The sequence below is a fragment of the Grampus griseus genome (genome assembly GCF_964374135.1).
Source record: "Grampus griseus genome assembly, chromosome: 20".
Taxonomy (NCBI): Eukaryota; Metazoa; Chordata; class Mammalia; order Artiodactyla; family Delphinidae; genus Grampus; species Grampus griseus.
In genome coordinates this window covers 47,659,455-47,676,012 of record NC_139014.1, presented here as the reverse complement: position 1 = coordinate 47,676,012, position 16,558 = coordinate 47,659,455, and the positions used below count along the sequence as shown (strand labels likewise).

Sequence of the window (16,558 nt, the reverse complement as noted above, 5' to 3'; positions counted from 1 at the left end):
GGGTGGAGAAGCGAGGCTGGGCCGCCGCGGAGACACAACTCGTGATTGGCGGGTGTTCTTTCATTCGGGCTCTAGCGATTGGTGGCTGACCAACTGAGCAGCGCTGATTGGGCAGCAGCGTAAAGGGGAGGGCCCCGCCCTGATCCCGCCCTGATCCCGCCCCGCCTCTGGGACAGACTGGCGGAAGGGGAAGTGGGGGGGGGCCGGCGGCGGCGGGGAAAATGGCGTACCAGAGCCTCCGGTTGGAGTACCTGCAGATCCCACCGGTCAGCCGCGCCTACACCACCGCCTGCGTCCTCACCACCGCCGCTGTGGTGAGCAGCTGCAGCGCCAGCTTCTCATTATCCGTGCTGGATATAACCGGGTCCTCGGGAAACTGGGGTTTGGGCCTCCGGGAAGCTCAGAGGGGTTGGTCTCAAGGGTGGGTGGAGGCGTACAGGGTTCACTTTGGGGTTCGGAGTGGCCCCGTGAGTGCTTACCCGGTGACCCTAGAAGGGAGTGCTGCTCCAAGAGGGCTGGGGGATCAGGACTGAGGGTCAGTTTTTGAGAAATAAAGGCAGGATCTGTACCAAGTCAGGGCTTGGGTGGGAGCCGCCCACCCAGGAAACGTGTCTGAGAACTCCTGCGGTGGCCAGATGATAATGTGGTGACTAGTGGAAGGAGGGTCCGCTTACTGGAGAAACGTAGATATTGAGGATAGAAAGCTGGAAGTTGTCGAGCGGAAAAGTCTTGAAATACAGAGAGTCTGTAATAGAGGTTGGCTGGAAGCACCCAGCCCTCACGGTGGCAGGGTATTGAGTCTTGGTTCTTTTGAGTGAATTCTGTTGCTTCACACAGTTGTTTAAGGTGGTGCCCATGTGTTGGACAGATTCGTAGCAGCTGCTCTTACTTGCCCTGTATCGAAGATATCACCACCTGCCTTCCATACCTTCACATTACCCTTAACTATTGAAACATCAAACAGACTTTTACTTTGTGTTAGGTATTGGGGAATACAAAGAATTGTATCAATTCTACATAGTTCTTTACCATCCTTTTCCTCCAGCCTAAGAAGAAAACCTTAAATGATTCAGTCTAAGTGACTGAGAGTGGGAAATTGCTGGCCCTATTAATCTTTTGTTGTAAATGATGATATTTTGTTTCTTGATTGACTTGCTTGAAGAAATTCTTTTTCTATTTCAGCAGTTGGAATTGATCACACCTTTTCAGTTGTACTTCAATCCCGAATTAATCTTTAAACACTTTCAAGTAAGTGGTCCATCACAACCGCCATTAATGCTTCAGTTTTTAAACTTGTTTTTCTTACATTTTAGTAGCTAATCCTGTCATATACTGTCTCAAAGAATTCAGTGGGAATACTTGATTATAAGGCTTATGGAGGTGGGGGGGCGGGGTACAAAGCAGTGATTCTTGCAGTCTGGAACTTTTAAGAGACTCTCAAGCTCCTCATCATGTACCAAATCAGAATCGCCAAGTGTAGGAATTAAGAATCTGTATTTTATTTTTAAAGTTCCCTGCATGGTTTTGATTTGATGTGTCCAGTTCCTGTATTTAGGAATCACTGGTTCAAAGTTAATGTTACAGATTGAGAGGAGACTGATCAGCTGGCTGTCCAGGGAGAGTCTCACAGGATGCCCTTATTTTGTGCACTCACCACCATGTACCACACCTGCCACCTTGGTGTTACTGCTATGGTCCTGTTCAGAAACTCAGTTCAGTTAGTGTTCTGATCCATCTTCCAGGGATCACATCATCCTAACAGAACTCCAGAAGACTGACATCGAAGACAACATGGCAGTGTATTAGATTACAGTGAGAGATGGTCCTTTCCAGTAATTTGAGTGCTAAAAGAGAGATGTGTTTTCCTGTTCTAGAATGATCATATAGGCTATAGTTGGAGTAAGAGAGAGACCCCAAAACCAGTAATTCTGTTTCTACACCTGCTGTTGCCTCTGTCCCAAATGTGTTTCTTTCACTGTATACCCACTGAACTCCAGCTTGTCTTTCAAGATGCAGCTTTTGTGTAGCCTTCTCAGATTCATCCTCCCTTGTGTCCTTAGGGTATCTGTAAATACTTTTTTTATATCTCTCATCTCATACTTGCACTTATTTATATGCTTGTCTCCTCACTAGGTTGAGGACTCTAAAATCCTGGATGCAGTTAGTATGTAGTAAACAATCCTGAAGTGTTTCAACTTTAATAGTTACAAATTCTTGGGGCTTCCCTGGTGGCGCAGTGGTTGAGAGTCCGCCTGCCGATGCAGGGGACACGGGTTCGTGCCCCGGTCCAGGAAGATCCCACATGCCGCGGAGCGGCTGGGCCCGTGAGCCATGGCCGCTGAGCCTGCGCGTCCGGAGCCTGTGCTCCGCAACGGGAGAGGCCACAACAGTGAGAGGCCCATGTACCGCAAAAAAAAAAAAAAAAGTTACCAATTCTTAAGAATTAAATGATGCATAAAGCAGACCTGTGGGCCCTTATAACTGCATTCTTCCTCCTCTACTCACATGGCCTTTGCTGGGAGCTATAGCTCCATCCAAACAAACGAGATTTGATTTTGCCTGGGGTTAAACTCTTGTTTTTTTGTTTTTTGGGGGGGGTTTTTTGGCCAGCCATGTGGCATGCGGGATCTTAGTTCCCCAACTAGGGAATCAAACCCGCATCCTCTACAGTAGAAGCATGGAGTCTTAACCACTGGACCACCAAGGAATCCCCTGAGGTTAAACTCTTGACACCAGTATCTGCAGTTGGAATTAGGATTTCTCCGTTTGAGTTCAGTCTCCCTATACAAACTGTGTGTCCTTGGGCAGGCCATTTTAAAATCATCCAGGTCTCTTACTTTCCTCATATGTGAAATGGGGATGGTAGTGCCAACCTGCTCATCTCACAGGATAATTAAGATCACATGAGAGAACAGAATATTTTAAAACACTTTAAATGTTAAGTGTTCTGTCATTGTGAGTAGTTGTTTTTATTGCAGGTGTGGATGGTTTGGGTGGGTAGGAGTATATCAGGGTTTGAAAATGAGCGTCTGTGTATCTACCAATTAGACTCTAATTGTTAAAGTATTAGGTCTTTACTTACAGGGAGTTGGCTCTTTGTTCAGACTAGAACTTGAGTATTTGCTTTAGAGTTACTCTTCACTCTGGATGTTTCTGACAACTGATATAGAAACATTTCTTAGCAATTGATATTAGATCCAGCAATTTTCCTTTCATATCTTGAGACTATTCATTAGATTGTGATACTACATATATGAAAGCACTATTCTGCAAATTAACCTAGTCTTTCCATCAAACTTTTCCCATAATTTGCCTGACCATATAGTATGGGTTTTAAAAAAAAAAAGAATCACAATTTCAAGTTTTCTGTCCTACTATCCTTAGAAATTCCTGGGGCAAGTGACATCTTTCACTGAAGCAGCACAAAAATTCAGTGTCAGATTGTGTGCCTCACTTTTGAGTTCAGACAGTATCACCTATTCATGGCCTTCCAACCCTTGTAGTCATAGGATATCTCCTTCATCTTAATATAAAAATGTTTTCTGGTATATTTTACTTAATCTATCTTTCTCTTGATGTTTTTCTTTTAACAGATATGGAGGCTAATCACCAATTTCTTATTTTTTGGGCCAGTTGGATTCAATTTTTTATTTAACATGATTTTTCTGTATCCTTTACTAAGTGGGGTTAGCATAAAAACTTTAGGTTTACTTAGGAAATACAATATTGTTTGAAACTATTAATCCTGTTATTTTTGTTACCATCTTAGCTGTAACTTCTGGCTACTGGCTCAGTGATACACAGAATAGTTGGTCAGTTAGTAATGTTTTGAGGGTGTTTATAGGTCACTGTTTATTCAAATGGGAGGTATTTAACCGTAAAATGTTTACATTTCTGCCCATAAGCCACTTACAGATCTGACCAAAGGAGAGCAGAAGTGATTTAATTGAGGCGTACTTACAAAATAACACTGGCGGGCCCCAAGTGATAAAACACAACCTGGGAGTGGGTTCATGGGGGATGGAGAACTTGAGATCTCCTTGGATCTTGGTTGCTAGTTCCACTGGTTGGAAAGACAGTGCCGTGTCTCCTGGGCTCGCCATGTTCCAGTTTGTTGAAAGAGAGGAAGAGTTGTGCTCTGATCAGATGGTAATTGGGGCCATTGAGCAGGGCATTTCTCCTGCACCCCGACCCTCTGGATTAAGAGGGGAGTTACAGCTCAGCTCATCTGCAGTAGACAAAGGGCCTTTTAGGGGTGACAGGATTCCTGCCCTAGGATGGATTCCTGTGTCTTCTGTATGGTGTATCATTCTGGTAAGTTTCTAATAATTAAATTTTTTCATTGTAATGCCTCCTTATTGACTGAGGTATAGCAATGCTTAACTCCCTGGCCTGAAAAAGCAGATTTTTACATGAAGCTTCTTGATGGGGATTTCCTCCAAATTAGGTTGTGAAAAAGCAAGGATGGTGTAGATTATGCTGTGGCTGAACACGGGAAAGACAGGACAAATTTGAAAAGGTGTAGTCGGTGACGGGAAGCATGTTTATGTGGTGTCTGGCCTAGTTCCCCAGTCAGGAACAGTTTTTGTAAAACATGGAGCCGGTCTTCTCTTCACCTTGCCTAAAATGCCTGGTAAAAGAGACGCAACCATACTACCACTCATAAATATTCTTACAGGAACAAAGGCTGACTTCTTACACATAAAGTGGAGTCCAAGTGTACTTAAGTGGTACATTAAATTTTACTTTCTTGGGCTTCCCTGGTGGCACAGTGGTTGAGAGTCCGCCTGCCGATGCAGGGGACACGGGTTCGTGCCCCGGTCCAGGAGGATCCCACATGCCGCGGAGCGGCTGGGCCCGTGAGCCATGGCCGCTGAGCCTGCGCGTCCGGAGCCTGTGCTCCGCAATGGGAGAGGCCACAACAGTGAGAGGCCCGTGTACCGCAAAAAAAAATTTAAAAAAAAAGAAATTTACTTTCTTCATATTTGTGTGCTTAACATTTTCTTAACTTGGAACTTAAGATATCGTTACTGTCGAATGCTAGAAGAAGGCTCTTTCCGAGGTCGGACAGCAGACTTTGTATTTATGTTCCTTTTTGGTGGATTCTTAATGACTGTATCCTTCGACAAATAGAACAAATACAGGAAAATACTAAAGAACTCCCTCTCTCTTCCTAAAGCTTTTCATCTGTCTCCCAAAATTCACTAGATACTCGGAATGAACAGATAAAAGTAGACCCCCCACATATTAGCTTCAGGCTCCTATTTATTTTACAGCGTACTTTATGTGGCAGCTTTTCTAAGCCTAGAGGTTGGACAGGATGCTTTTCTACTGTGAGCAAGTCAGAGGAACTGTTAACCCAGGTGGGTTACTATTAAGTATCTTAGATGTATTCTTGTTGGTGGGTGTACTTTACTTTTAAGCTAAGTTGGTAAGACGTTTATTTGGTCAACATCAAAACTTTTTTTAAAATTTTTATTGGAGTATAGTTGCTTTACAATGTTGTGTTAGTTTCTGCTGTACAGCAAAGTGAATCAGCTATACGTATGCATATAGCCCCTCTTTTTTGGATTTCCTTCCCATTTTTTAGGTCACCACAGAGCATTGAGTAGAGTTCCCTGTGCTATACAGTAGTTTCTTATTAGTTAAATAAATTACTTTTTTGAAAAAAGAATTGTCAACTGAGTACCAGACTTGAATGTAGCCCTGTCTGACAAGATGGTTTTGCTCCAGCTGGCTTGATTCACGTTTGTAAAGGTCCTCATGGTGATCACTGACCAAGGAATTAACACATACTCCAAAGAGGCAAGAACTTCATGAAAGCAGAATATTAATTTGAATTAGCAACACTTCAGATGATGTCGCCTAAGCAGGTTTTTGCCTGATGGCTCTGGGTAATTATTTTCAGGCTTTTTTTTTTTTTCCTAAAGATGTAACTACTGCTCGCCTTTCCTAATTCAAATGTATGTTAGAACACAATCCTTAGTTCCCTTGCCCAGTCTTCCCTATTATACTTAATGTTGCTGTTTTCCTTAATGCCAACCGCTAGCTTTTCGGTTTGTTTGTGAGCTTAGTTTTCTTGGGCCAGGCCTTTACAATAATGCTTGTCTACGTGTGGAGCCGAAGGAACCCGTATGTCCGCATGAACTTCTTCGGCCTTCTCAATTTCCAGGCCCCCTTTCTACCCTGGGTGCTCATGGGCTTTTCCTTGTTGTTGGGGAACTCAATCATTGTGGACCTCTTGGGTAAGATTCTTAGCACTACTTTTTCTATTATTTTACTTGCAAACTTATTTTGTCACTATTTTTCATGTTAATCCTGCCTGGCCTTCATATACAGCTCTTACAGGATTATCTGATAGTTATATGCTCAAAGACTACAATATTAGTTTTCAAGATGTTAATAAGTATATTGACATTTCTTCCTAAAGAGAAGAAATTTTTGTTGGTAGAGCCTCCTGCCATCAAATTTCTAATCCTCTCCCTCATCCTTTATTTCTGGTTGACTCTAGGTATTGCAGTTGGACACATATATTTTTTCTTGGAAGATGTATTTCCCAATCAACCTGGTGGAATAAGAATTTTGAAAACACCATCTATTCTGTGAGTATTTAACACCAGGTTACATGTTCCTTGCAGGTAAACCGGGGCCCCCAGCACACATCGTTCAGGCCAGTAAATATTTGGAGATTGAGCAATCGGGCTGCCGTTGAGGAGCAGTTGGATTGGGTAGGAACAGACCATGCCAGAGTTGTGGCAGGAGGCTCAAGGTGTCCTGAGGGTGATGTGGTAATTGCTGTCCCAGCTGACCACCAGCACCTCCTGTCCCAGGGAGGAGCCTGTTGGTTTCATGAAGGATGCTGTCTGAGTTTAGAGAGGTGAAGTAGCGAAATGGGCAAAACTGACTAGAGGGAGGTTTCTAAAGGTGGAATGTCTGGTCTTCCAAACAGGTGATAGAGATAAGCAGTGAAGTAGAGTGGAAATAGCTTTGGGCTGGAAACCAGATACAGGCTGTTTGTTCTGCCAACCAGCCATGTGATTTTAAGCAAGTCCCTTCTGCTTTTTCACATGTCAGTTTCCTGAGGGTAGAGCTTTGATTTATAGGACCTCCTTCTATGCCAGAATTTTGTGTCCTTGGGATGTACTGCATTAAAAAGGGTTCACTTGAGGAATAAAATGTGAGTTTTTATTATTAAATGTTGACTGTAGAATAAGCAAAATCAAGAAAGTAAAGTCTTCCATAATCCCACCATTTAGATATAACAGTGGCTACCACTGTTAACTTTTTAATGTGTATTCATGAGCCTTTTACTGTCTGTGTACTCTTTAAAAAATGCTGTTTCATAAGCTTCTTTCTAATGTAATATATCATAATCATTTTTCCATCATAAATGTCCGACAGAATTGTAACAGCTGCATGATACCCCCGATATGAATGGAGCACGATTTACGAGTCTCTTAGCAATGGACACTGACATCCTTCTTGCTCTTCCTTCCATGATTGGAGTGGTGAACATTCCTGTAGCTACACATCCATATAGCATGTGTAGCAGCACATCCTTTGCGCACATCCATGATTATTTTCAAAGGATAAATTCCTACAAGTAGAATAGCTGTTCAGTTTCTTGCCAAACCGCCACGCAGAATGGATATTCAGGTTTACATTTCCACCAGCAACGTATGTGTCCATTTCCCCACATCTTCATCAAATGTGGGAGAGCCCCATGACCCCCTTTAATGTGCACTTTCTGTAAACAAGGACAGTCTTTTACATAGTCAAAATCTGGAAATAAACATTAATTCTCAGACCCAATTCCACTTTTGGCAGTTGTCCTCAGAATATAGCAGAAGAATGCAGTTCAGATTCAGGTGTTTCGCTTCGTTACCATGTCTCTTTAGTCCCTTTCAGTGTGGAGCAGCTCCTCAGCTTTACCTTGTCTTTCGTGACATTGATGTTTTTGAAGATTATAACCCCATTTTGTAGAATGTCTCTCAATTTGGGTTTGTCTGATGTTCCCTCACATTTAGGTTCAGGTTTTGCATCTGTGGCAGGAATATCAGAGAAGTGATACTGCGTTCTTCTGATTGCAGCCTATTGGCACAGGATTTCAATTGGTTGAATTTGCCAAAGTGGTAGTAATCACTTTGATTACTTGATTAAGGTATCTGCAGGGCTTTTCCATTGCCAAAGTTACTTTTTTTCCCCTTTGTAATTAAGTGTTTTGTGGGGAGGTACTTTGAGACTACGTAAACATCCTTTTTCATATCGAATTTCAATTCATTTATATCTGCAAGAATCCATGGTTTCATGTTTTATTCATGAATTATAATCCCTTATTGTTGTTTATTTTGATGCTTATATTGTCCCAGATTTGGCCAAGGGGAGCCTCCTTAAACTGGCTTTGAAGTACTATTCAATGTGCTCCCATCTTTTTTTTTTTTTTTTAAAACCAATTTATTACTTTCTGGCCTAGCAAGATATCCCAGGCTCATCTTGTGCTCTTCTTGACCCAGTTGTAGAATCAGCTATTTCTTTAAGGAGGCCTAGTTCCTTTTTAGTAGAGAATGGTATTTAGAGACCAAGGTCTGGGCGGCAGATGTGCTTATTGCTTTTGGAGTATTACTACTCCCAAGTCCTCTCAGTGAACAGAGCAAGGGAATTATATACATATGCATATGAGTGTATATACATGTATGTTTTCAGATCTGTGTGTTTTTTAAACATGGGTTTATGCGGATACTCGCAGTTCTGGTACAACTCCACGTGATTCATTCATTTTTTTTTCCTTTCTATATTTTTCCTCCAATATTTTATTATGAAAATTTCCAAACTTACAGAAAAGTGGAAAAAATTATACAGTCACATTTACCTACCACATAGATTCTACAATTAACAGTTTACTATTCTTGCTTTTTGTACATCTATCTACCTCTCCATCCATCTTTCCATTCCAGTATACTTAATTCTCTAAATATTTTAGAATCTCTATCACTAACTAGAATTCTTTTTTTAAATTTATTTATTTATTTGGTTGCACCAGGTCTTAGTTGCAGCAGGCGGGCTCCTTAGTTGTGGCATGCGAACTCTTAGTTGCAGCACGCATGTGGGATCTAGTTCCCTGACCAAGGATCAAACCCGGGCTGCTTGCTTTGGGAGTGCGGAGTCTTAACCACTGTGCCACCAGGGAAGTCCCTAACTAGAGTTCTTTGTTTATATACAACAAAATACACACATCGCAAGGGTTTCGACTAACGGGTTTTCATAAACGCACATACCTATGTAACCCAAATTCCTATCAAGAGAAAATTACCATTACCCAGAAAGTTCTCTCAAGCCCCTTTCCTGTCAACCCTGCCCCCTTCCCCCAAGAAACAATCACTATGCTGATTTTGTCGCTCCACAGATTAGTTTTGCATGTTCTACAGCTTCATGAGTGGAATCATATAGTATGTATGTACTCCTTTGTATAAGGGCTCTTTCATTCAACATAATGTTTTTGAAACTCACATTGTTTTTCTTGTAACAGTAATTTGTTCCCTTTTTTGCTGAGTAGTATTCTATTTTATGACAATCCACCCCTTTCCATATTTCCCCATTCTCACTGACAGTGAGAAACCCAATTCCTGTTATCATTAATGTTTTTACTTATTTAATTAATACCCCCATATGTAGCCAGTCTCTCGTCACTGTGTCCCCCTGTTCCATATGGATGCCTTGCTCACCCTGCTCTGCCTCAGACTCCCTATGTCAGGCTGCCCTCTTATGGGGGTGCCCTCCTTACCCTACTCAGGCTCTTGACACCCTGCAGCAGGCCAGCTCCATGTGTGCATGCCCCAGTTGGGCTCTTGACTCCCTATGCAAGGCTGCTCCCCTAACCCCCATCCTGCTCTGGGCCACCATGGCTCCACCCCTCCCCACCCCCATCCTCCCCGCATGGACACCTGCTTTGTTCTGCCCTACCTAATGTTTGGGAAGTAGATGGTGGGGGGCTCAGTTTTTAACATGCTTTCCTTTAATTCTTGTGAGAGCAAACATTTTCATGTTTTTTAACCATTTGGATTTCCTTTTTGAATTGCTTGTTCAGCTCTTTATTTTTCTTTTAGTGCCTGTTTATTGTTAATTTGTAAGAATTAAAGGAGCTCATATTGAAATATAGACGCTTTTTCTGACCCCAGTATAAAACAGGAGTTTTCAGATAATCTAATTTCATCAGCTGTGGGCAAGTACAATTAAAAACATGAATGCAAATAGAGGATGCTTCTTTAATGATTAATTCTTTAAGGAAATTTTGAATGACTATATAGTAGTCTTTTAAAAGTCTTTTGGACATTTGCTATCCCTTCTTATGCTCCGTGTGATTTTTCTTGGAATAACTTGTTAGGTTTTTTTTAAAGTTTAATTACAATAAAGTATACATAAAATTTGTCATCTTATACATTTTGAGTGTACTGTTCAGTCGCATTAAGTACATTCACGTTGTGCTTCTATCAACACCTTCCATCTATAGAACTCTTCATATTACAAAAGTGAAACTCTGTGTCCATTAAACATTAACTCCCCATTCCTTCTTTCCCCCGAGTCCTTGACAACCACCATTCTACTTTCTATCTCCATGAATTTGACAACTCTAGGTATCTCATATAATTGGAAACGTACAGTACTTGTCCTTTTCTGACTGGCTGATTTCACTTAGCACAGTGTCTTAAAGGTTCATCCATGTTGTAGCATGTGTCAGAATTTCCTTTCTTTTTAAGACTGAATAATATTCCATTGTATGTATATACCATTTTGTTTGCCTATTCATCTATCAGTGGATATTGGGTGATACCTTGGTTGTGGGGAGACATTCATGATAGATTTAGGGAAAGGTTACAAAACAGAAGTAGTGTCTAACTTTTGTAAAATTACATATATAAAAGTTCTGGAGGAATATTGAAAGTGTCAATACCTCTGGTGATTTAGGATGTTTTGCTCGTATATATTTCCTGTTTTCGCTACAATTACATGTACTGCTTTTGTAGTAAAAATTAGTAAAGGAGGTAAAAGTTAATGTAAATGCGAAATAATTATGAATCCCTTCAAAATATGGTAACTGTTTCACTGGTAGGCAGACGTACTGCTTGTCCATTGGTGGAAACCCCATGGGATCTTTTTGATCTTGGAGTAGTATCAAGGACCTAAGATGACTCTGGGACTAAATTATATCCGTTGGCTGTCTTTTAGGAAGGCTATTTTTGATACACCAGATGAAGATCCAAATTACAATCCACTACCTGAAGAGCGGCCAGGAGGCTTTGCCTGGGGTGAGGGCCAGCGCCTCGGTGGCTAAAGTGGCAGTGCCAATAACGAGACCCAGCTGGGAAGGACTCAATGACATACCCATTGGGATTCTTTTATCCTTTGTGTTGCAAAAGTATGGACACTTTTGACAGCTTGACAAGATTTTGACTCCAGAAGCACTTTATGAAATGACACACTGATTAATCCAGAAGACATTTCCAGCAGTTTGCCAGTGGTTCCTCACTACACTGGTACTGAAAGTGTAATCTCTTGGAGCCAAGCAACTGGAGAAACAAATACCCTGCTGCCTCTAAGGAGCAAGTACCTGAGTACTTGAGTTCTGTGGTGACGGGCAGAGTTCTTCCTCTTCCTCCTCCTCTTTGATAGACGAGGCCATGGTGTAAATGGAAGTTTCAGAGAGGACAAAATAAAACTGAATTCCATCTCGCTCTCTCTCTCTCACTGAATTAAAGCTTTTGTGTGTGATCTTTTAAATTATCACCATGTCTTCTAGCTCTCCTGCATAGGTCTGCACTCAGAGCAGTTTACGTGCCCGCTCTTCCTGTGTCTTCACGGCTTTCGACTGGATTTCATTTCAAGATTGGAAATACATGGCTGAGACACCATGGCTGTGTACACAACTTACTAACCCAGAATGCCAGCTCCAGTGGGAAGATTTGTTTCTGTTGTCCAGATAGTTTGTTCTCCGTTTGGGTTTTACAAAACTTCAAGTTGTCAGACAGCGTGGTGGAGAAAAAGGGTAGGGTGGATCAAGTAGCAGCAGGAGCTCTGTTGTAGAGAGTCAGGTAGGCGCGAAGCTAACGTACCGTCTCGTTTATTTACTCTGCATTTCTCTGCTCGGAAATATCCAGGGAAAGGCAGGTCGTGGCCACATTTTTAGAAAACAACAGAAAGATCTTCTTTACACCTGGGAGACAGGTTAGAATGTTGACTCTAACTTGAGATGAGCGGGTACCAGTTAGGCAGGGATACATTTCTCCTGGGTCTTTGGCTGGTGAACATTTATCATTTGCTTCATGAAAAGCCAAGAAGCTTTCAGAGACAAGTACCTGGTTTACCTTCCCAACCAGGTAGAAACCAGACAGGTCCACAGAAGTTGGCACTTAAAGCCAGTGGTTCAATAAGTACTTAGCCAAGATGTTCACTTCCTGGGGGCTCAGCAGGTTGACTATCACACTGCCTAAGTAATTCAGAGAACCGGGAGAAATAGAATGAATACCCCCAGGAAAGAGATTAATTCAAATCATTCTAATAAATGGCATGTAGGCCAGGGAACATTTCCCAGATATTTCCAGCTTGGCTAAGTGGTTGCTTTCTAGAGTGTGAGATGTCCCTCAGAAGGATGAATATGAGGTTTAGATTAAACATAATAAACGTCTTAAATGGAAATTTGCAGATCATTTGCGAAGTGAAAAGTATTTTAATATCTTTAAATGGAATATACATAAGTAATGGAATTTAATATAAGTACTTTACATGCTGCTAGTTAGTAACCTTGATTGTTGCAATTTTATGGAACGTGGGTTAATGGGACTGCTTTTTTTCCTGAGTGGCTTTAAAAAAATCTTTAAATGCCAATCTTAGAATGTAGAGTCCTTATGGGATTCTTAAATTTTGTCTTTGTTCAAGAAAGCTTTTAATTAGAAGGTTGGTTTTGTTTTGTTTTTCATTGTTTTGGGGCTAGAAATAGGTTTCTCTAGTTAAATTTGTTCTCCCTTAGTTAACTGTGGTTAACTAAGGTTAACTAATATCTGTGGTGAAATTTTAATTCTAAAATCTGTCCACTGAGTGTTCATTTAAGTAGGGAATGTCTAAACATACTGATGACTGGGTAAGACAGGAAACATTTTGAGTTTATGGCCTAAACGCAGTCAGTTATGGGATTTTGGTCTCTCCGATTTTATGAGATGAAAATTCCTAGTGGCAGGATGCCATGCTGTGCTACTACATTGTGTCCTATGCAGTTGGCATTCCAAGCACTGACCTCTTAATTTGAGTGGCCAGTCCCACTACCACCATCCCTGGCCCGGTGTTGTACATCCGGATACTTTGGCTCACCTGGACGTAAGGAAAAGTCCTCACTTCTTCCCCAGTTTACCTCTCAATCTTGGTTCTTCCAGAACACACTTCTTTTTCTTAATGCAAGTCAACTGAAAAGCGAGATTTGATACATGGAATCTTGTGACCAATTTTCCTGACATACATAGAATTTAAAAGATTCCTGAATTCCACCAGTAATGCTGAAAAGCACACCTAAGGCATAGATTTTTTGTTGTAGAAATACAGTATATGTTCATTAAAAAAAAAAAAGGACATGCAAATTGCATCTCCATAGGAGATAACACTTCATACATTTTGCTGTTTTTTTCCACTATGGATTTCTCTTTGTTTCTCTCTTCCACTTGTTCTTTCTCTGTGTCACTGTTGTATGTCCTAGTATCTTTCATACCTCTTGTGTAGTCTCTAAGCAGAGACCACCCAAGTCCTGGATTCTTGGTAACGAAACCCTCACTCTGTCTGTGGGGCCTATGAAATTAGGAAATATTGGCGCTATTGGCTTGTTGGGTAAAGGGCTTCCTAGAATTGCCATCTGTCCTTCACAGCCTGCATTTTATATTGTGGCTGTGTTTTCCTTTGACAGGTAACTCTGTGTTGCGAGTCATGATACTGCCGTTGTTTTCAGTGTTCTGTAGGCTGTCCCCTAAGCTACTTATATATTTTACACGTTTGCATTAAATTTGTTGAACTTTGTATAATCAAGTCACTTCTCTGCTCAGAAATGCACAGTAACTTCTTAGTAAGCCCCCATATCAAATGCATACGTTCTGTCTTCCTCTGAACGTTACTCCCACTTCTACCTAACAGGGACCTCAACTTAATTCTCTTCAGTTCTTCAAGGCCTTGCCCCATTCCTGGCTCCTCAAGATACCTTGACTCTAGGGCCTATTTCATTGCCTGTGTTCTTTGAATCCCTATGACACTTTGAGTCTGTACAACATACTCTTACATCAAATTACTGTATTGTTCTTAGCTGGTACATGTAAATGAGTCTTGTCTCCTTCATGAGAATGTAAAAGCTCCTTAAGAGCAGGAACCATGTCTTAAATTTTTGTATCCACCACAGTGCCTAGCATAGTGCTTGGCACATGGGTGCTGAATAAATACTTTGTTTATTGATCAGCAAACTATTATCTGGTATTTTTAATTATAGAGGGATTAATGTATGTGCATGCAAGCTTGTACCTAGTTGCTGAAGCTTATGACTGTCTCAAAGTGGGATGGAGCAAAACAACATGATCAACGGCAGGGGTTTGGTGGTCCGACCAGCCAGCCAACAACGATGACCACCAGCTGGTATGGTCATGGTAAGAACAGATAGCTAAACCCATGGGCCCTTGCAGAGCAGTTAAGAATGAGATGTGTCTGACAATTCACCTTTTAGAAGAAGAGCCCAGATATTTCTTGAATAGCTATTAGCTTATGACCATCTGCATATGAAAGCCACTTAACCACAAGAGGGGACAGCAGATTTCAGACTACTAATATGAGGGATTGGGGGGAGGGGGCAATGTGTAACACTGCTTAATGCCAATACAGGATTTTATTTTTCAACTGTTTGTTCCACTTAGCTTTGAAGCTGCGGAATCGTTGGGTCATTAGGCTAGAGATTATGAATGAATTACCTATGCATGTGGTTACTTTTGCCTGCACCATGGTTTTTGTGGGGGTTTTTGTTTTTTGAGCCAGTGTTTTAAATTGACAGATTTCACATGAAAATCTTCATTTGGGGCTCTTCTTGAAAAAGCAAAAAACCGGAAGATCTGGCAATACCAGGCCTGCGTGGCACCTGCTGCCGAGAGATAACTAGTGGCTGTTTCTAGAGACGGCACTTGCTCTATCAAGAGATTCTTTCACTCATTTATATTACCTACCTGGTACTCTTGTAATCATTTGGAGCCTATGTCCCCTCCAATAGGTTACTCTGGAAAGCACACGGGGAAGAAGGACTGAGGTCTGTCTTTTACATACTCAGAATCCGTAATTTGAGAGCTAACATATTGCTATGGTCTGAATGTCTGTGTCCCCCTAAAATTCATGCTGAAATCCCAATGCCTGATGTGATGGTATTTAGGAAGTGACGCCTTTGGGAAGTGCTTAAGTCATGAAGTGGAAGCCTCATGAATGGGATTAATCCTTATAAAATAGCTCCAGAGAGATTCCTAACCCCTTCCATCACGTGAGGACGCAGCAAGAAGGCAGCAGCTATGAACCAGGAAGAGGGCCCTCGCCAGAAAGTAACCATGCTGGCACCTCCAGAACTGTAAGCAATAACTTTCTGTTGTTGATAAGCCACTCAGTCTGTGGTATCATAGCAGCCTGAAAAGACTAAAACAGTTGTTTCCATTTAATTTTGGGTTGACTTTCTAAATTAATACTTAGAAGGAAGTAAAATTTTGTCAGTTATTCTTAAATACGTATCTGCTATTAGTTCAACATGCACATTTTCAGTAAACCCTGGTCTCTATACTACCAGCAACTGGAGAAAAATTACCTCTGACCTGGAGGAAAGGGGAAGGAGGATTTTTAATAGGTTCATGAATAGGGCAAGTCTCATGGAAATGAACTACAGAAGATGCCTGATGTCTTTCACATGGGTTGAAGCTTATGATGAATTCTCTGGAAATCACTTTTCCTGTATGCAGAGCAAACAGCTGCTTGCTGGTCTTTCTGTGGCGAATTAGCAAATTCTCTAAGAGCTTTGAATTTAGGAGGGGAAGAAGGAACTAATATCCTACTTTCCTGCTGGAGTTCTGAATCTTTTCATTGATTGGCGTGTGTATGATGGGGCTGGGAGCCCCGAAAAGAACTTGAGAGTCTGGCACGAATATTTTGGGAAAGGAAGGATAAAAGACAATTTTAGTTCCATCAGACTCCCTCTTTCCCTGCTTGTATTACAGGAGCAGACCATGTCCTTTGGGATAGCAACTTTCTAAGGAGAATGTATGATTGTCATAGAATATATATCTTTCTTTTTCTGTGACACAAGATGATCACCAGTATCCTTCTCAACATTCAGATTTTGTGACATCTGAATGACTCATCTCAGAGGCTCAGTTTCTTCATCTGTAAATTGGGGATGATATCAGTATCTACTGTATAACATCAGTTATTTGGCGGATTAAATAACCAATATTTGTGTGCACCTCATTAATTTTAAAAAATGAAATACTTTCCTTGAAGAGCGACTATTATTGTG

General features: G+C 41.4%; 1 protein-coding gene across 3 annotated transcripts; it reads left to right on the top strand.

The window, feature by feature from the left end:
• Positions 1–200: 200 nt before the first annotated feature.
• DERL2 (derlin 2) lies at positions 201–14,414 on the top strand (the record flags this gene model as incomplete). Of its 3 annotated transcripts, none has more annotated exons than XM_082679795.1 (7): positions 201–314; positions 1,183–1,248; positions 3,594–3,667; positions 5,022–5,115; positions 6,050–6,245; positions 6,512–6,602; positions 11,224–14,414. In XM_082679795.1, exons 1-7 carry the CDS (start codon positions 222–224, stop codon positions 11,327–11,329), a joined length of 720 nt encoding a protein of 239 aa, XP_082535921.1. In that variant the 5' UTR covers positions 201–221. The 3 variants fall into 3 exon arrangements, with proteins under 3 accessions (XP_082535921.1, XP_082535923.1, XP_082535922.1); XM_082679796.1 differs by having other exon boundaries at positions 203–314; positions 1,186–1,248; XM_082679797.1 differs by lacking the exons at positions 3,594–3,667; positions 5,022–5,115; positions 6,050–6,245; positions 11,224–14,414 and having other exon boundaries at positions 6,512–6,577.
• Between the last annotated feature and the right edge of the window lie 2,144 nt (positions 14,415–16,558).